Genomic DNA, 20,712 nt, shown 5'->3' with positions numbered 1-20,712 from the left:
TATGGCATTAAAAGTATCCTAGACAAATTAAATGAAAAAGGGCGGAGCCACGCCCATTTTTAAATTTTCTTTTATTTTTGTATTTTGTTGCACCATATCATTACTGGAGTTGAATCTTGACATAATTTACTTATATACTGTAAAGATATTAAATTTTTTGTTAAAATTTTACTTTAAAAAAATTTTTTTTTTTAAAGTGGGCGTGATCCGTCTCCGATTTTGCTAATTTTTATTAAGCGTACATGCAGTAATAAGAGTAACGTTCCTGCCAAATTTCATCATGATATCTTCAACGACTGCCAAATTACAGCTTGCAAAAGTTTTAAATTACCTTCTTTAAAAAGTGGGCGGTGCCACGCCCATTGTCCAAAATTTTACTAATTTTATATTTTGCGTCATAAGTTCAACTCATCTACCAAGTTTCGTCGCTTTATCGGTCTTTTGTAATGAATTATCGCACTTTTTCGGTTTTTCGAAATTTTCGATATCGAAAAAGTGGGCGTAGTTATAGTCCGATATCGTTCATTTTAAATAGCGATCTGAGATGAGTGCTCAGGAACCTACATACCAAATTTCATCAAGATACCTCAAAATTTACTCAAGTTATCGTGTTAACGGACGGACGGACGGACGGACGGACGGACATAGCTCAATCAAATTTTTTTTCGATCCTGATTATTTTGATATATGGAAGTCTATATCTATCTCGATTCCTTTATATATGTACAACCAACCGTTATCCAATCAAACTTAATATACTCTGTGAGCTCTGCTCAACTGAGTATAAAAACGCAATATTTAGGCTACACGAGGACGGAGTGGTCGGGTAACCAAAACGAATGGGTTAAACAAATTCGTGCGCGATTTTTATACTATTTAACTCAAGAATTAAATGATATAAAACGAGAAACAACGTTTCACAACCTTTTATAAGTTTTAATACCTATCTCAAAAATTGTTGCTCTGAAACAAACAACTGCTGAGTGATCTACTCAAATTTGTTGAACGAAAGGATTTACGTATTTTAAGCATGCTAATCTTTAGCCCGGTAAGCAAATTAAGATAAAACGCAATATGTAAGCTTACGAAGACGGAGCCGTCGAGTAACCAAAACAAATGGGTTAGAAAAATTCGTACGCGGCATTTATCAAGTTTAACTCTAGAATTAAAGGATATAAAAGGAGAAACAACGTTTGACAACCTTTAAAAAGTTTTAATACCTATCTCAAAAATTGTTGTTATGAAACAAACAACTGCTGAGTGATCTACTCAAATTTGTTGAACGAAACGATTTACGTATTTTATAAAAAGTTTTAATAACTATAGGGCTGTACGCCGTTCAAAAGAAAAGTAAAAAATCCATATAAAATGACAGATAAGAAAAGCTCAAGAAAAATTTCGTTTGGCTAAATTTCTTACGCAGTACGCAGTTCTAAAGTAATTTCGTACATTTTCTACTACTATTTTCTAAAGTTTTTTTAAGAAACAGACGCCATGACAACTCTGTTTTGGCAAGAAAAAAATTACTTTGCATTTATTTCTTCAAGAAAAGTGACAGTTACTGCAGGACGTTTAAATATATTATTGTTTCAATTGAATATTTTAATACTAAAACATTTAAATATGGAAAATATACGCCCCAGCCAGCAAAAGCGCCAAAAGCGTGCATTTAACTTTTCTTCAGAAGAAAAGTTAAGTCTGATTGAGGAGGTAAAGGCTAGACCACGTATCTGGAATATCGGCGACCCCTTACATTCCAACAAAAACGCAGTGGAGCAGTCTTGGGAGCAAATTGGTATCGTTCTATCAAAGCCTGGTAAGTGAGTAAAGCTTTTCTAGGTAATATCCATTAACAGACGACTAAAATTTGTAGGTGAAGAATGCAAAGCAGCTTGGATCAGTTTGAGGGAGAGCTACAGATATAGGGAAAAGGTGGCTCGGAAAGCTAAAAGCGGGAGTGATGGGGGAGAACCGCTAAGCGAACCATCAATAAGCGAAAGCGTAGATTGGGAGTTCGCTGCTGAAATGTCGTTTTTGCCAAATGTTTCGCAAAAAAGAAAGTAAGCAATATGAATTTTAAATTTATATACATATTTAATTATGTTAATTTCCAGAACGTTTACGTCAACCACTGATGCCGAAGCCGGAACACCTGATGCCCCTAGTCCCCAATATGATTATGTAAGTTTATGTTTAGTACAATATGTTTTTGTTGAGGGAATCCAAAATTTGGGCTCCTCGAAAAAAGAACAAAACTATACGTTCAATTATGAGTGTTGGCGGCCTCTAGTTTATCCCCCACAAGCCATTCTATAACATAGGAATGTGCCCGCGGTAGGTATGCCTGTAGTAAGAGGCGACTAAAAATCCAGATTCAAGGGGTTGTGTAGCGCAAACTTTTCAGGTTGCCAGCGCAAAATAAAGCTTATCCAAACCCAATTGTCAACCTCACATTCGAGCGGCGAATCCCGTTTCACTAACAGACGAGGCTCTGGCGACCCCAAGCACTCGTGGGCCTGAAGGTTTAATTGGCCCATATAAATCCTTCCCAAGATGGTTGGGCTATCACCTTAATGGAGCTGCATTACCGGAGCGTACCGGATCTGTATCCGGCAAAGGACCATCACATCGATAACACTCCCCAAAGCCTTCAGGGAGCAACCTTATCGCTACAACAACAACAACCGTTTGCTTACACTCAGTAAGAGTTTCACCTTTGGATTTGCTCTCCTTAACCAGCATATTTCTATTGACTTGTTGCAAAATGCATTCCAATCTCCTTTCACATTTATCTTTCACACAGGCTCCAACACCGTATTCACGCCCAGCAGGCCAATCACAAAGCGAAGAGGTATGGAAGAAGTTTGACAGCCTTTTGCAACAACAACAAGATCTCATAAAGGGTAGGGAACAATCCGAGTCTGAGTCGCATTTCAAGCAGGCCTTTACAGGTTTTGAATATCTTCTGAAACAGCTTCCTAGGCCGGTAGCTGACGAAGCGTGCTGTGACTTCATGAACACATTATTGGAGAAGATAGCCCAGCAAAGACATAGATCGTCCCAAAACTGAATGAACCTACTTTTTTTCTACTATATAAAAAGAATGATTTAATTTATTGAAAGACCCATATTATTACTGATTTTATTTTTATGTTTTTATTTATCATTGTCCAGCATTTGGATGATTAATTTTTTAATTTTTCTTCTTTTCAATACAATTTGATTTCTTCTTTCGAATAAATACTGAGCTTTCATACAGTTGAACAAAATAAATGACAAAATAAGATTACTTATGTATATTTTAAGCTACGCAGATCTATTGTGTTGGGTGCAAATAAAAATAAGAATAAAGATTATTCCACCTTTCAGCTCGACGTTTCGACAAATTTCCTTGGCATCTTCAGGAGCGTGACACTGTATTTATTTAATAAAACAACAAAGAACACAATCAGATACATATAGATTTGAAATTTAAAATATTGCAAATAAATATTGATTGCACAAAATTTTTCTTACTTACAATGATTAACGAAAAACACAATTTTTACTAAAACATTTAAACATTTAAAACATTTGAATATTAAAAAATTGCGGAAAGTTAATAAAGTACCACCTACATGCGGTAAACTTGTCATACTAAAAATTAAATTACAAACATAATAGGTACGCGGCGGCGATATTGTCTGTATCTTCTTTTTTGTTTATTGTGTTTCCTCTTTTATGCAAAATTCTTAGGCTTTCTAAGGTGTAACGCGCTTTTTCTCTCCTTTCGGTGTCTATTATTTTTATGTTTTCAAAATCAGCTGTGTGTTTGTTTTCTATTGCATGCTGTGCCAAAGCTGTGCTTTGTTTTTGTTTACGTATATCTGCTTCGTGCTCAGCTACCCGCGTGCCGAGCGCCCGCTTTGTGCTCACAATGTAGACCTTATTGCAGCTATCTTCTTTATTCCGTTTACAATGAATTTCGTAAACTACATTGCTACATTGTTGGAGATCTATGGGTGTTTTTGTTTTTGTAAAGCCAACCGCCGCCGCGTACCTATTATGTTTGTAATTTAATTTTTAGTATGACAAGTTTACCGCATGTAGGTGGTTTCGATTTTTTGTACTTTATTAACTTTCCGCAATTTTTTAATATTCAAATGTTTTAAATGTTTAAATGTTTTAGTAAAAATTGTGTTTTTCGTTAATCATTGTAAGTAAGAAAAATTTTGTGCAATCAATATTTATTTGCAATATTTTAAATTTCAAATCTATATGTATCTGATTGTGTTCTTTGTTGTTTTATTAAATAAATACAGTGTCACGCTCCTGAAGATGCCAAGGAAATTTGGCGAAACGTGGAATAATCTTTATTCTTATTTTTATTTGCACCCAACACAATAGATCTGCGTAGCTTAAAATATACATAAATATTATCCAAACAGATCGGAAGAAAATTATATAAGATTACTTTTAATAATCAAAAACTGAAAATCATTTTTCGATCACTTTTTTAAATCATTTTTTAATATCTTTGATGAATAAATTTAAGATTTTATAAAAATGAACAAAGAGAATAATAAAACTTGTTTACTTTTGATGACCGATAACTGAAAACAATTTTTCAATCACAATTTGGAATAATTTTTGAATTTAATTTGTCTACCTTCTGTGATAAAAAATTTAAAATCATTTTTCAATCAACATTCTTAATCTTTTCATAGTACCTTTGTTGGCTAAATAATGAATTTTATATTTGTTAAAACTATACTTCTCATTGAAAATCAAATTTTTCTTCATTATTTCACATTTTTTCAATCATAAAATTCAAAAAAAATTACAAATATACAAAACATTTTCAAACTAAAATTAGTGTAAATGGTGTTCTTAACCTAAGATGTCCCCTAGCATTTTTCCAGATACATAGACATAGTAAAATCGTGATTTTTAAAGCGACTTCGTTACCATAACTTAAGATAACCATATGACAGATGATGTTGGCTATTTTGGTCGTATGTGTATACATCAGTCAAGTTAATTATTGCCTGCGGTTCAAAAAGCTTACTTCCGAACTTCGGGATGCTATCACCCCGTGATGAAATATGATATTTATATAGTACTAGTCTTTACCCGCGGCCCGTCCGCAAGGAGAAATAAAATATATGTGCTATTCACGTTGGCCTGCTTATCAAGTTATCTGTTTAAAAATTATTTTTGTCTAATATACATATATTTCTTGTAACAAAGTAAAAAAAATACTAAATGAGGTGATAACCTATAGGACACGCTTACGTGAATACTACAATACAGTTTTTTTTATCTAGGAAAATATTAAATATTATGGAAAAATTAATTACAATCGAATTCACAAATGATTGAAAACCCTCATTTAATATGCCTCAAAAATGTTATTAAATGTGATCAAAAAATTACTGTGAAAATATTCTGCCTGTGTGATATCCGTTATCCAAAAGAAATGATCTCTAATTAAATAAAAAACAATTTAAACCAATGTTAAATTCTTCTTGAATGTAATCTTACCACATATGTATATCTGTTATTGTTGTAATTTGCTTAGCAATAAAAAACATCAAGTAAAAAGTATAAAGAATGCAATTAGTTTCAAGTATTTTGTACATCTCAGGGATTATGCTGGGTGAACTCGCCTGTGTAAATATTAAAAGTAAATGATTAATTTCAATCGTACCTATAAAATATTATGTAAAGCAGTGTTGATAAAATTAAATGAAAAAATGAATTTACTAAATAAATCTAAATGGCGAGTTCCATAACAAAATATGATATAGTTTTTCAGAATATTGATGAAACCCCAACTTTACTTACATATTTCAATGACTATCAAGACATATAGAAACGTAAAACTTATACTGCAATTAAAAAATTGAGATAAAAAGTACACGCTACCTTCATGGGACTATTTATAGTCAAAATTAGTAGGAAATACATTTTAGTTCCACCTATTTTGACATATCGAACATTGAAAGTTAAGACAAAAAGCTGTAACTATATTTTGGCTATTGGTACTCTGCAATGTGTTATGTTTTGGAACTTAACGTGGTAAGTTGAAAACATAATTACTTTTGTCAATAACCAAAATGTGTACATCTCCTAAGTCTGTTGCAAATACATACCATGGTTAAACAAACGCCACATCATTTTGCCATGGGACGGATCCCTCGTTTGAGTTAACGTACTCCTTGAGCAAATCCCGTATATATTTTCCATATTCAGATGGCCTTCCATGAAATAAACTTGATTCGTTTTGGTCCTCCCAGATTTCATGATCTCCACGTATCCATTCTCCGCTGCTGATTTCATGACCAGAAAATGTGTTCGGACAGTATTCAGAACCAGCTTTGTTTAACAAGAAGTTGTGAAGAAAGCAGCACGCTGATACTATTTCCTGAGCACGTTGAGGGGTACAAAAAAGTATTTTTCGCAAGCATAACCATTTTGTGCTTAATATTCCAAACGCATTTTCAATACATCTACGTGCTCGGCTCAGCCGATAATTGAATATTTTTTCAGATCTTTTCAGCGATCTATGAAAATAGGGCTTCATTATTCGTTTACTCAATGGGAAGGCGTCGTCCGCAACGATGAAATGTGGTACGTTTTTCCCGTTGATATTTGTGTCAGGGGGAAATGGCAACTGGTCTCTTATTATCTTTGAGCCGAATTCAGAGTTCTTGAAAATGTTGGAATCACCCTCACTACCGTATGCTCCTACGTCTACATAAGTAAATTTATAGCACGCGTCACAAGCAGCCAAAAGAACTATAGAGTGAAACCCCTTCATGGAAAGAAAAAGATATAAATATATCAAATATAAATCTCATGATCACACAATTTATAATCAGGCTAAAACTTTCGTGAATAGCCCAATGTAACGCGCCAGTATACGATCTAAATGTACTTAATTAGCTTAGAAATTCGTATGTTCCTGCATCTCCCCTCATACAGCATCTCTGCCCTCTCAGCAACTCCCTTAACCGTCAGGCCCTCTATGTTTTCTACCTCCTTCCCTACATCTTAAGATCTTGATGTATATTGGAACGATTTTCTGTCATCCCTTGTCAAAGTTGGTTTAGAGACAGAACGAACGAAAATCGACACTGATGATGGCACAAAGCCGAAACCGGTTTGTCTCGAACAAACTTTGACAACGAATGACGAAAAATCGTTCCAATATACATCATTTATCCACCCTGTCAGAAAATCAACAAAACAAAATAAGTCTTTAGATCTTCTTTCTCTCGGTCTTACCTTACCCAAAATACAGCATGTCTATCGAGCTTCGCTTTTCTACCCCTTGACTTATTTTCTACCATCCCCTCTCTCTTCCGTTTTCTTCCCTATACCACCACCAGACTTTCAGCTCGTTTAGACAAAAACACACTCATAAAAGTTACAGCCTGTTATTTATAGCACAACCAAAACAATTGTAAGCTATGTCCGTTTTTGGTTATGAAGAGAGTATGGGCATCTCACCTTGTAATTAAAAAATATGCTTCCGCTTTTTGGAGGCGCTTTAATGGCCACATGCTTACCGTCGATGGCACCAACGCAATTTGGAAAATTCCATTTTTCTTTGTAGCCCTTAGCTACTGCGGACATGGTTTGTTGGTTGAATGGTGATATTTGGCTCTTCAAAGCTGTGCATATAGCTTGACAGACGTGCGATATTATAGTGCCAAAATGTTGCTTACTCACTCTGTAGCAGGAGGCTATATGTCGACCCAAATCACTTGTTGCTAAGTACCTTTTTATATCATTAACTTCACGAAAGAAACTTAAAAGTTAATAGCTACTTACTCTAACACCATTGCTAATTTTGCTTTTTCCGGTATGAAGTCGTTTGGTCTATTGTTTCGCTTCCTCCGTAAATGTGGAAGTAGTTCTTCGTACAAGATATCAAACGTTTGTGGACTCATCCGGAAATTACCATTAAAAAGGGTAGGTGAGTGTCGCAAGTTCTCAAAATCCGTCTCAAACCTCCCTTTTTGATTTCTCTCAAGGAGGTAAGGGCTTACACGGTACCTTGGTGCTTTTTGACGAACACAATGACTCTTCATTACTTCAGCGCCAGCCATTAAAAGCCCTATGTTCAATGTTGTCATTAAATCTTCCCTTAAGCCAAATAAAAATGTATATAAGTAAATACATCTAAAGGGACCTTACTAGGTGACGATTCAAAACTTAATTATGTTGATGGCGGTATCAAATTACGCATTTTGGAATATTTTTAAAAAACAATAAAAATACCCTGAGCCAATCCAACACAGCTTGCTCGATCCATAAAGAAATAGCAGTGCACCGCCACCTAGTAAATGGCCTAACATAAACACAGTATAGGAGTTTAAATTTTACCAATGAGCCATACTGAAATTATGGAAATGTATATTTAATATTATGAATGTTTGTATTCCACTCCCTGAAGGATCTTCCACTGGTTGAACTTATATTTATTTGCAGCTTTTGAAGGTGTTTTTTACTTCGTGAACGTTTCACTCGTTAACTTGCTCACTAATTTGCACAATTATTTACCTCCCGACACTGTTTCTCAATTAATATTCTTTATTTTACGAAAACTAAAAAATATACATGAATTTCACCAATTATTATGCAAAAACGTTTTGTTTTTATTTCTTCTTCTTTCCTTGACCTAGTTCAGCGTTACAATGAAACGTCAACATTTCTTGGCTACTACTTTTTCATGCTGAAGAAACAATAGAAAATATTTTCTTGTGGTTTTCTTTTGAACTGCGTACAGCCCTTATGTCAAAAATTGTCGCTCTGAAGCAAACTACTGCTGAGTTATCTACTCAAATTTGTTGACTAAAGAACTTACGTATTTTAAGCATGCTAACCTTTAGCCCAGTAAGCAAATTTAAAAAAAACGCATTATGTAAGCTAACGAGGACGGAGCCGTCGAGTAACCAAAACAATTGGGTTAAAAAAATTCGTACGCGGTATTTATCAAGTTTAACTCTACAATTAAAGGATATAAAACGAGAAAGAACATTTGACAGCCTTTATAAAGATTTAATAACTATCTCAAAATTTGTGGCTCTGAAGCAAACAACTGCTGAGTGATCTACTCAAATTAGTTGAAAATAACGACTGTTACGGTCTGCTGCTACGGTCTACGGCTACGATCCACTTGGGAGCGTGTTCACGCGAACACACCTAGTGATGTGGCGAAAGTTGCGATAAAAAGTATCGAAAAACAAGGAAAAAGACAGACGGGCGATCGCTAACGAAAAAAAAAAGACCACGAGTTCCGGAGGAAGAAAAAAGATCTTTTCCTTTTTTCGAGCTGAGTTGGTTAAACGTGGTGATTTTGTGCTCTTAAATTTTCCAATTAAGGGCTAAGCGTACTTTAAATTGAATTGGTTTTAAGCCGATAAGCATTGTACATATGAAACAATCCTATACTATATTTCGAACATAAAACTGAATTAATTTTCTGCAAGAAACATTTGATATTATTAAAATCGGAATCGTGACGCGTCTGGAAGAAATGCAGCGACAGTCAGCTCCGCAGCTACAAAGGAAACGAGTTAAAGGAACCATGGAATCAAAAGACTTATCAAAGGCAGTGTAAATAATCCTCCACTAATAACCAAAATTTGTTCATCGTACACCAAATCTAACCTGCATTTCAAAGTGGTTAATTTACCTACATTTGCCATTCCGACTGTTTTACTACTAGCCGCAATTTCACTTTTTCCTTATGGCAACATACAACGGCCACCTATTATTGTGACGTGGTCTGCGCTGACTGCATGGTACCCCAAAACCACCACAAACTCCATACGCAATAGCATATGATAAAGCGCCAACCACCACCAACGGCGCCCACTATTATCACGAGCATCACCATCGGTAGTACCTTCCCCAACCCTTTTATTAGCGCCAACCACGAGCGCAACAACCACCAGATGTACCGCTACCACCAGTTGCAACGCACACAACGGGGCCGCGAACATAGGTCCGAGGCCACTAATGTTAACACCTACAACAGGCGGTACCACCGACACCAATACTAGCCGCATCCTTATCAGCTGCGTCCATACCGGCGATAATAATACTAGCGCATCTTTATTAGCTGCATCCATACCGGCGATAACAATACTACCACATCTTTATCAGCTACGACCATACGGGCTACAATAAACCAGCTACAATGACAACCACAGGGCAGCGAACATAGGCCTGCGGCCAGGCCAATTGCGACAACGAATGTCAGCGGGTAAAGCGGTGAATTCGTTCCATTACTGAACCAAATATACGTATTTGTAGCCTCAACCTTGTCTTTTAAAATTTTTTTTTGACTCTGCAACATTATATAATGTTAATATACAAACATATTCAAATTTAAGGCTATCACCCTAGTATAGAATTAAAACGAATATGAATACGAATGCAATATGCATAATGAGCGAAGAAAATGAAAAGTTAAGAAAGCAATTCTTGTTATACGTTCGAAATTGTTGCATACAGAAAAATTAACAAAAAAAAAAAAAACAAAGCATATCTTAATGGTCATAGGTGGGCAATTTTTACTGTCTGTGAAACAAAAAAAAGTGTTCCAGGTATTAAAATTTGCTTTGCGTTATGGTAAAATTTTACTAGTACTTTTTTAATTAATGCAATTGTTGCGGATATGATTTTGGAATGAGCAAAAAGTATTGATATTGTTTCGGTAAGGAATAAAGTTTTATTGGTAATTAAAGTTCAATTGCATTATCAGTTAAAACGCCTTAAATTTATATTAAGGGACGCAAATAACGAGTAATGCGGATTAGCTTACATTATCAACAAAAACAAAAAAAATTTGTATACATTTTTTTGACTGAGTTGAACTAAACCCAAAACAATACCAGCACTGACTGATACATGCAAAACAGTTTACGTTTCACCTGAACAAGTAAAACGATTTCATTAATTTTATTATAAGTTTAAAAAGTTCACGTTTTACCTGAACCTGTAAAACGATTTCGTTAATTTTACCATAAATTTAAAAGCCCATGTTCTATCTGAACAGGTAAATGACTCCGGTAATTTTTCTATGAATTTAAAAGCTTACGTTTTACTTGAACATGTGAAACTATTTTTTTGAGGAGTATGATTTACCCCAAATTTAGTCTTAGTTGCGTTTATAACAAATTTCTTAGTACATAGTACATATTAGTGTCATTATACTATGTGTTATACCAAATTGATGTTTTGTTAAACTCAAAGTAAGTCTAATACAACAACATATTAATTTTGTAAGGGGGCCCCAATTATCGGAAGTTGTATCCGAACTGTACAGCCCTAAGATAGGTTTGTGAATGAAAAAAGAAAATGGCATTTAACCAAATTTCTACCAAAAAAAAAAAAAAAATTTTATTATATATATAATATATTAGATTATACAACAAACCAATTATTATTACATTCAATGAACCGTCACAAAACGCAGCTCACAATAATTTTTCTAAAAACTTACAAAAAAAATAGGGTTCCTCTCCAATTAGGCACGCATTGATTGCTACTTTTTTTTAAATAAAAATATTTATAAGCATAAATATATATAAAAAAAAAAAACCTTGCAGTAAGATCAAAAGAAGTTTATAGAAAGAAATGCTATATTAGTAATAATGAAACTTGAAACTGTTATTGTTGTAATTTGCTTAGCAATAAAAAACATCAAGTAAAAAGTATAAAGAATGCAATTAGTTTCAAGTATTTTGTACATCTCAGGGATTATGCTGGGTGAACTCGCCTGTGTAAATATTAAAAGTAAATGATTAATTTCAATCGTACCTATAAAATATTATGTAAAGCAGTGTTGATAAAATTAAATGAAAAAATGAATTTACTAAATAAATCTAAATGGCGAGTTCCATAACAAAATATGATATAGTTTTTCAGAATATTGATGAAACCCCAATTTTACTTACATATTTCAATGACTATCAAGACATATAGAAACGTAAAACTTATACTGCAATTAAAAAATTGAGATAAAAAGTACACGCTACCTTCATGGGACTATTTATAGTCAAAATTAGTAGGAAATAAATTTTAGTTCCACCTATTTTGACATATCGAACATTGAAAGTTAAGACAAAAAGCTGTAACTATATTTTGGCTATTGGTACTCTGCAATGTGTTATGTTTTGGAACTTAACGTGGTAAGTTGAAAACATAATTATTAAAAGTATTTTTCGCAAGCATAACCATTTTGTGCTTAAGATTCCAAATGCATTTTCAATACATCTACGTGCTCGGCTCAGCCGATAATTGAATATTTTTTCAGATCTTGTCAGCGATCTATGAAAATTTCAATATAAACCTTTACAAGAGCACAACTTATAGTAAACAGTTAGTTGACTTATTTCGATCCTTTGCTATGGAGCAAAAAATAGATTTTTATACACGAAAGGGCGATAAGACAGATACATTGATCGACTTGTTATTTACAGATAGTAGCTCTATATCATGTTTAAAATTAGAAGAGTTTCAGATTTCAGATCATGAAACGATTAAATTCAAAATCAAATTACATAAGTTATTTCAGATGAGAACGAAGAGAACAATAATTTCCTGGGAAAATTATACAAGCGACAGCCTTGTTGATGAATTACGCCAGCTTAACTACACTGACTTTGAAAATCTGAGCATCGAAAATAAGGCAACATTCCTATATAATACACTATCAAGCGCAGTGACCACCCTGACATACTCTAAAGAAGTCAGTGTCAAACTTATGAACAAGTGGTATGATTTTGAGCTGGCTAACTTAAATAAACGTAAGCTAAATCTTTACAAGATCAGCCTATCCACTGGAGAATGGAGTGAATATTATAGTGCGAAACGCCAATATAAACGGCTAATTAAGATAAAAAAAGCCAAGTACATGGAAAACAAAATCAACCATAGTGCTGGTGATAGTAAGGTCATGTGGAAAAACTTGAAAAATTCCATAAGCATGGCTAAAGAAAATAATGGTATTAAAAAAATTAAAATAAACGACCAACTCTACACAGAGGAAAATGAAATAGCGCAGTCTTTGAATGACTATTTCATTGATAGTATATTGGAGATTAGCATGAATATTCCTACTTCTTTTAGTAATGAAGGTACTATAGATGAGCAAAATGGCCCTAATGTTTTTAAGTTTCAGAAAGTATCCACTTCAGAGATAGTTGATATAGTAAGTAAGTTTAAAAATAAAATTGGAGGGAAGAAACTTGTGTCGGAAGGAGTCGTTAAATACTCCATAACGTATACAGGTTTCTTCTATTCTCAACTTGTTAATGAGAGCTTAGATAAAGGTCTCGTTCCTAGTTTATGGAAATCTTCTATAGTTGTGCCATTAGAAAAAGTTAAAAATACCATCAAAGCTGAGGAGATAAGACCTATTAACACGTTACAATGTGATGAAAAAATTTTGGAAACAGTGGTAAAAAATCAGCTGGTAAAATATTTAGAAGATAATGTAATTATTATACCTCAACAATCTGGTTTTCGAAAGAAACATTCATGTGAAAGTGCTTTGAATTTGGTTGTAGCTAACTGGAAAGAAGACTTAAGCAGGAAAAAACACATATTAGCTGTGTTTTTGGATTTAAAGCGTGCATTCGGGACGATCGACCAAAACTTAATGCTGAAAAAGCTTTCTTGCATTGGCGTTTCTGGTATAGAACTAAAATGGTTTCAAGACTTCCTAATTAACAGATACCAAAGAACAGTGATTGGAACGTCCGTATCGGATAAAAGGGAGGTACCTGTTGGTCTACCTCAAGGGTCTGTGCTGGCACCCATACTGTTCAATATATATATTAATGATATAACTAGCTCCATTAAGCACTGTGAAATAAAATTGTTTGCTGATGATACATTGCTGATGATAAGTGGGAACAATATTACTGAAATATATGCTAAGCTGCAAGAAGATCTTAACAGCGTATATGGTTGGTTATGCGTAAACAGACTAAAAGTGAATGTCAATAAAACGAAATTTATGGTTATATCTAGACGCAATTTTCAAAACAGTGAGCTACAAAACTTAAATATAAATAACGAACTAATTGAAAAAGTCAGCACCTTAAAATACTTGGGAATAAAAATAGATGATAAGCTGAATTTCAACGAGCACGTGGATTATACGGTAGGAAAAATAGCGAAAAAGTTATATTTTACACAACGAACCTGCAAATATTTAAATAGAAGGTATAAAATCATCGTCTACAGATCTATAATCGAACCTCATTTTATTTATTGCCCAACTATATTTTTCATCTTGCGAGATAGTCAGATATACAAGCTACAAAAGCAACAGAACCGCGCTATGAGATTCATTCTCAAAAAACGGTATGACACACCTATCAGAGACATGCTATGCTCTCTTAATTGGCTTAGCATTAGACAGCAACTTTTTTATTATACCATAAAATTTATTAAAAACATAATAGAAGGAACTTTGCCTGCGTATTTGAAGACGAATATAAAATATGTAAAAGATATACACTCTGTAAATACTCGTAATAAAAATGATTTTAATCTGCCGGCTTATAAAACTGAAGCAGACAAATGTAATCTGTATTATAAAGGTCTTAAATCCTATAATGAACTACCGAATGATATTAAGTCATGTTATTCCAATAAATTTAAACAAAAATTGTACAATTATTGCAGAACACTACCAATTTAGTGCTGGACAGGCGGACTTCCATAGCATCGATAGAAGTGCAGCGAAACTATACTCTATATTGCTATGTAGCGCCAAGACTTCCAAGCTCTTGTACGCATACAAAAAAGGTTGCCGAAGCACATACTGAAGCGCATCACTCGATTAACTCAGTGCATCGCCGTGCAGATGTTGCCTTCGCGCTTTACTAACATGCGTAAAATGCCTACATACTACACAAGCACAACGCTTTGTTCGCATGATCTGGAAGTCTCCCATCCATAGTACTCCAAGGTAGGACATAGATGTAACTATTCTAGATTGCATAGTCCAGAAGACAATTATAAACATGTAAAATAGATTTAAGTTAGGCTTAGGAAAGCCGTAATAAATAAATACATTTATACAAAATAGGGCTTCATTATTCGTTTACTCAATGGGAAGGCGTCGTCCGCAACGATGAAATGTGGTACGTTTTTCCCGTTGATATTTGTGTCAGGGGGAAATGGCAACTGGTCTCTTATTATCTTTGAGCCGAATTCAGAGTTCTTGAAAATGTTGGAATCACCCTCACTACCGTATGCTCCTACGTCTACATAAGTAAATTTATAGCACGCGTCACAAGCAGCCAAAAGAACTATAGAGTGAAACCCCTTCATGGAAAGAAAAAGATATAAATATATCAAATATAAATCTCATGATCACACAATTTATAATCAGGCTAAAACTTTCGTGAATAGCCCAATGTAACGCGCCAGTATACGATCTAAATGTACTTAATTAGCTTAGAAATTCGTATGTTCCTGCATCTCCCCTCATACAGCATCTCTGCCCTCTCAGCAACTCCCTTAACCGTCAGGCCCTCTATGTTTTCTACCTCCTTCCCTACATCTTAAGATCTTGATGTATATTGGAACGATTTTCTGTCATCCCTTGTCAAAGTTGGTTTAGAGACAGAACGAACGAAAATCGACACTGATGATGGCACAAAGCCGAAACCGGTTTGTCTCGAACAAACTTTGACAACGAATGACGAAAAATCGTTCCAATATACATCATTTATCCACCCTGTCAGAAAATCAACAAAACAAAATAAGTCTTTAGATCTTCTTTCTCTCGGTCTTACCTTACCCAAAATACAGCATGTCTATCGAGCTTCGCTTTTCTACCCCTTGACTTATTTTCTACCATCCCCTCTCTCTTCCGTTTTCTTCCCTATACCACCACCAGACTTTCAGCTCGTTTAGACAAAAACACACTCATAAAAGTTACAGCCTGTTATTTATAGCACAACCACAACAATTGTAAGCTATGTCCGTTTTTGGTTATGAAGAGAGTATGGGCATCTCACCTTGTAATTAAAAAATATGCTTCCGCTTTTTGGAGGCGCTTTAATGGCCACATGCTTACCGTCGATGGCACCAACGCAATTTGGAAAATTCCATTTTTCTTTGTAGCCCTTAGCTACTGCGGACATGGTTTGTTGGTTGAATGGTGATATTTGGCTCTTCAAAGCTGTGCATATAGCTTGACAGACGTGCGATATTATAGTGCCAAAATGTTGCTTACTCACTCTGTAGCAGGAGGCTATATGTCGACCCAAATCACTTGTTGCTAAGTACCTTTTTATATCATTAACTTCACGAAAGAAACTTAAAAGTTAATAGCTACTTACTCTAACACCATTGCTAATTTTGCTTTTTCCGGTATGAAGTCGTTTGGTCTATTGTTTCGCTTCCTCCGTAAATGTGGAAGGAGTTCTTCGTACAAGATATCAAACGTTTGTGGACTCATCCGGAAATTACCATTAAAAAGGGTAGGTGAGTGTCGCAAGTTCTCAAAATCCGTCTCAAACCTCCTTTTTGATTTCTCTCAAGGAGGTAAGGGCTTACACGGTACCTTGGTGCTTTTTGACGAACACAATGACTCTTCATTACTTCAGCGCCAGCCATTAAAAGCCCTATGTTCAATGTTGTCATTAAATCTTCCCTTAAGCCAAATAAAAATGTATATAAGTAAATACATCTAAAGGGACCTTACTAGGTGACGATTCAAAACTTAATTATGTTGATGGCGGTATCAAATTACGCATTTTGGAATATTTTTAAAAAACAATAAAAATACCCTGAGCCAATCCAACACAGCTTGCTCGATCCATAAAGAAATAGCAGTGCACCGCCACCTAGTAAATGGCCTAACATAAACACAGTATAGGAGTTTAAATTTTACCAATGAGCCATACTGAAATTATGGAAATGTATATTTAATATTATGAATGTTTGTATTCCACTCCCTGAAGGATCTTCCACTGGTTGAACTTATATTTATTTGCAGCTTTTGAAGGTGTTTTTTACTTCGTGAACATTTCACTCGTTAACTTGCTCACTAATTTGCACAATTATTTACCTCCCGACACTGTTTCTCAATTAATATTCTTTATTTTACGAAAACTAAAAAATATACACGAATTTCACCAATTATTATGCAAAAACGTTTTGTTTTTATTTCTTCTTCTTTTCTTGACCTAGTTCAGCGTTACAATGAAACGTCAACATTTCTTGGCTACTACTTTTTCATGCTGAAGAAACAATAGAAAATATTTTCTTGTGGTTTTCTTTTGAACTGCGTAAAGCCCTTATGTCAAAAATTGTCGCTCTGAAGCAAACTACTGCTGAGTTATCTACTCAAATTTGTTGACTAAAGAACTTACGTATTTTAAGCATGCTAACCTTTAGCCCAGTAAGCAAATTTAAAAAAAACGCATTATGTAAGCTAACGAGGACGGAGCCGTCGAGTAACCAAAACAATTGGGTTAAAAAAATTCGTACGCGGTATTTATCAAGTTTAACTCTACAATTAAAGGATATAAAACGAGAAAGAACATTTGACAGCCTTTATAAAGATTTAATAACTATCTCAAAATTTGTGGCTCTGAAGCAAACAACTGCTGAGTGATCTACTCAAATTAGTTGAAAATAACGACTGTTACGGTCTGCTGCTACGGTCTACGGCTACGATCCACTTGGGAGCGTGTTCACGCGAACACACCTAGTGATGTGGCGAAAGTTGCGATAAAAAGTATCGAAAAACAAGGAAAAAGACAGACGGGCGATCGCTAACGAAAAAAGACCACGAGTTCCGGAGGAAGAAAAAAGATCTTTTCCTTTTTTCGAGCTGAGTTGGTTAAACGTGGTGATTTTGTGCTCTTAAATTTTCCAATTAAGGGCTAAGCGTACTTTAAATTGAATTGGTTTTAAGCCGATAAGCATTGTACATATGAAAACAATCCTATACTATATTTCGAACATAAAACTGAATTAATTTTCTGCAAGAAACATTTGATATTATTAAAATCGGAATCGTGACGCGTCTGGAAGAAATGCAGCGACAGTCAGCTCCGCAACAAAGGAAACGAGTTAAAGGAACCATGGAATCAAAAGACTTATCAAAGGCAGTGTAAATAATCCTCCACTAATAACCAAAATTTGTTCATCGTACACCAAATCTAACCTGCATTTCAAAGTGGTTAATTTACCTACATTTGCCATTCCGACTGTTTTACTACTAGCCGCAATTTCACTTTTTCGTTATGGCAACATACAACGGCCACCTATTATTGTGACGTGGTCTGCGCTGACTGCATGGTACCCCAAAACCACCACAAACTCCATACGCAGTAGCATATGATAAAGCACCAACCACCACCAACGGCGCCCACTATTATCACGAGCATCACCATCGGTAGTACCTTCCCCAACCCTTTTATTAGCGCCAACCACGAGCGCAACAACCACCAGATGTACCGCTACTACCAGTTGCAACGCACACAACGGGGCCGCGAACATAGGTCCGAGGCCACTAATGTTAACACCTACAACAGGCGGTACCACCGACACCAATACTAGCCGCATCCTTATCAGCTGCGTCCATACCGGCGATAATAATATTAGCGCATCTTTATTAGATGCATCCATACCGGCGATAACAATACTACCACATCTTTATCAGCTACGACCATACGGGCTACAATAAACCAGCTACAATGACAACCACAGGGCAGCGAACATAGGCCTGCGGCCAGGCCAATTGCGACAACGAATGTCAGCGGGTAAAGCGGTGAGTTCGTTCCATTACTGAACCAAATATATGTACGTATTTGTAGCCTCAACCTTGTCTTTTAAATTTTTGTTTGACTCTGCAACATTATATAATGTTAATATACAAACATATTCAAATTTAAGGCTATCACCCTAGTATAGAATTAAAACGAATATGAATACGAATGCAATATGCATAATGAGCGAAGAAAATGAAAAGTTAAGAAAGCAATTCTTGTTATACGTTCGAAATTGTTGCATACTGAAAAATTAACAAAAAAAAAAAAAAAACAAAGCATATCTTAATGGTCATAGGTGGGCAATTTGTACTGCCTGTGAAACAAAAAAAAGTGTTCCAGGTATTAAAATTTGCTTTGCGTTATGGTAAAATTTTACTAGTACTTTTTTAATTAATGCAATTGTTGCGGATATGATTTTGGAATGAGCAAAAAGTATTGATATTGTTTCGGTAAGGAATAAAGTTTTATTGGTAATTAAAGTTCAATTGCATTATCAGTTAAAACGCCTTAAATTTATATTAAGGGACGCAAATAACGAGTAATGCGGATTAGCTTACATTATCAACAAAAACAAAAAAAATTTTTATACATTTTTTTGACTGAGTTGAACTAAACCCAAAACAATACCAGCACTGACTGATGCATGCAAAACAGTTTACGTTTCACCTGAACAAGTAAAACGATTTCATTAATTTTACTATAAGTTTAAAAAGTTCACGTTTTACCTGAACCTGTAAAACGATTTCGTTAATTTTACCATAAATTTAAAAGCTCACGTTCTATCTGAACAGGTAAATGACTCCGGTAATTTTTCTATGAATTTAAAAGCTTACGTTTTACTTGAACATGTGAAACTATTTTTTTGAGGAGTATGATTTACCCCAAATTTAGTCTTAGTTGCGTTTATAACAAATTTCTTAGTACATAGTACATATTAGTGTCATTATACTATGTGTTATACCAAATTGATGTTTTGTTAAACTCAAAGTAAGTCTAATACAACAACATATTAATTTTGTAAGGGGGCCCCAATTATCGGAAGTTGTATCCGAACTGTACAGCCCTAAGATAGGTTTGTGAATGAAAAAAGAAAATGGCATTTAACCAAATTTCTACCAAAAAAAAAAAAAAATTTTTATTATATGTATAATATATTAGATTATACAACAAACCAATTATTATTACATTCAATGAACCGTCACAAAACGCAGCTCACAATAATTTTTCTAAAAACTTACAAAAAAAAATAGAGTTCCTCTCCAATTAGGCACGCATTTTTGATTGCTACTTTTTTTTTAAATAAAAATATTTATAAGCATAAATATATATAAAAAAAAAAAAAACCTTGCAGTAAGATCAAAAGAAGTTTATAGAAAAAATGCTATATTAGTAATAATGAAACTTGAATAAATTTGTTAACAATATGGGAATGCTGGCGTCGCCATTTATTTAGAAGACACGTAGGGTTACCAGGTAAGGGGCCATCGAAATTTAGGTGTGTCGGTGGCCATGGTTTTTTGAGGGTGGGACATAGCACCGGGCGTCGCAACACCACCCGCGGCGCCCCTATGTATATTCGGTCCGTTTATTTTCCTTTTTGTTTTCTTTTAATTTTCAGCGGTTATTTTGATTTCAGAGCAGTAACCGGCCATGTCCGGTTCGGTAAATTTTCTTGCGTCAGTCTTTTTTTTTTGAATTTGAATTTTTTAATGTTGGAATGTTAACGGTTTGTCCGTGGCATCCGGTTCGACCGGATGTCGTTTTGATTTGAATTATAAGCGTTTTGAGTCGGTCTCTGCGCTTCTGTCAGTTTGTTTTGAATTTGACAGCTGCTCGTTTTGATAGGCATGATAGGAACTTTTTCTCTGTTTATGGCGCAGGAACAGTAAGGTTGGCAAGGACCCGCCCC

General features: G+C 34.7%; 2 protein-coding genes and 1 pseudogene across 8 annotated transcripts; 1 reads left to right on the top strand and 2 right to left on the bottom strand.

The window, feature by feature from the left end:
- The first annotated feature begins 1,324 nt into the window (after positions 1 to 1,324).
- LOC137236992 (transcription factor Adf-1-like) lies at positions 1,325 to 8,776 on the top strand. 5 transcript variants are annotated; one of them, XM_067760109.1, is made up of 5 exons: positions 1,325 to 1,816; positions 1,874 to 2,060; positions 2,115 to 2,181; positions 2,804 to 2,903; positions 2,975 to 3,284. In XM_067760109.1, exons 1-5 carry the CDS (start codon positions 1,495 to 1,497, stop codon positions 2,980 to 2,982), a joined length of 684 nt encoding a protein of 227 aa, XP_067616210.1. In that variant the 5' UTR covers positions 1,325 to 1,494; the 3' UTR covers positions 2,983 to 3,284. The 5 variants fall into 5 exon arrangements, with proteins under 5 accessions (XP_067616210.1, XP_067616211.1, XP_067616212.1 ...); XM_067760110.1 differs by lacking the exons at positions 2,804 to 2,903; positions 2,975 to 3,284 and adding an exon at positions 8,678 to 8,776; XM_067760111.1 differs by lacking the exons at positions 2,804 to 2,903; positions 2,975 to 3,284 and adding an exon at positions 8,673 to 8,776.
- LOC137236991 (putative nuclease HARBI1) lies at positions 4,459 to 8,946 on the bottom strand. Of its 3 annotated transcripts, XR_010948740.1 has the most exons (6): positions 8,374 to 8,946; positions 7,819 to 8,133; positions 7,495 to 7,765; positions 6,135 to 6,796; positions 5,524 to 5,648; positions 4,459 to 5,465 (listed from the first exon to the last, which is right to left on the bottom strand). XR_010948740.1 is itself a non-coding variant. In XM_067760106.1 (4 exons), exons 1-4 carry the CDS (start codon positions 8,382 to 8,384, stop codon positions 6,140 to 6,142), a joined length of 1,254 nt encoding a protein of 417 aa, XP_067616207.1. In that variant the 5' UTR covers positions 8,385 to 8,946; the 3' UTR covers positions 4,459 to 6,139. The 3 variants fall into 3 exon arrangements, 1 of the variants encoding a protein (XP_067616207.1); XR_010948738.1 differs by having other exon boundaries at positions 5,524 to 6,796; XM_067760106.1 differs by having other exon boundaries at positions 4,459 to 6,796.
- A 6,141-nt stretch (positions 8,947 to 15,087) lies between these two features.
- LOC137239539 (putative nuclease HARBI1) lies at positions 15,088 to 17,180 on the bottom strand (annotated as a pseudogene).
- Positions 17,181 to 20,712: the final 3,532 nt, after the last annotated feature.

This window comes from Eurosta solidaginis, chromosome 1 (genome assembly GCF_040869045.1).
Source record: "Eurosta solidaginis isolate ZX-2024a chromosome 1, ASM4086904v1, whole genome shotgun sequence".
NCBI lineage: Eukaryota > Metazoa > Arthropoda > Insecta > Diptera > Tephritidae > Eurosta > Eurosta solidaginis.
The sequence above is the reverse complement of the archived record's forward strand: the minus strand, read 5'-3'. Positions and strand labels throughout refer to the sequence as shown.

Excerpts from the sequence above, each read along its gene's own strand:
- LOC137236991 (XM_067760106.1), bottom strand. Across the intron at positions 7,766-7,818 it reads AAATTAGCAATGGTGTTAGA|GTACTTAGCAACAAGTGATT; the intron begins GTAAGTAGCTAT and ends TGATATAAAAAG. Across the intron at positions 6,797-7,494 it reads GCATATTTTTTAATTACAAG|GGGTTTCACTCTATAGTTCT; the intron begins GTGAGATGCCCA and ends CTTTCCATGAAG.
- LOC137236992 (XM_067760107.1), top strand. The coding sequence starts at position 1,495 with ATGACAACTCTGTTTTGGCAAGAAAAAAATTACTTTGCATTTATTTCT. Across the intron at positions 1,817-1,873 it reads TATCGTTCTATCAAAGCCTG|GTGAAGAATGCAAAGCAGCT; the intron begins GTAAGTGAGTAA and ends TAAAATTTGTAG. Across the intron at positions 2,061-2,114 it reads AATGTTTCGCAAAAAAGAAA|AACGTTTACGTCAACCACTG; the intron begins GTAAGCAATATG and ends GTTAATTTCCAG.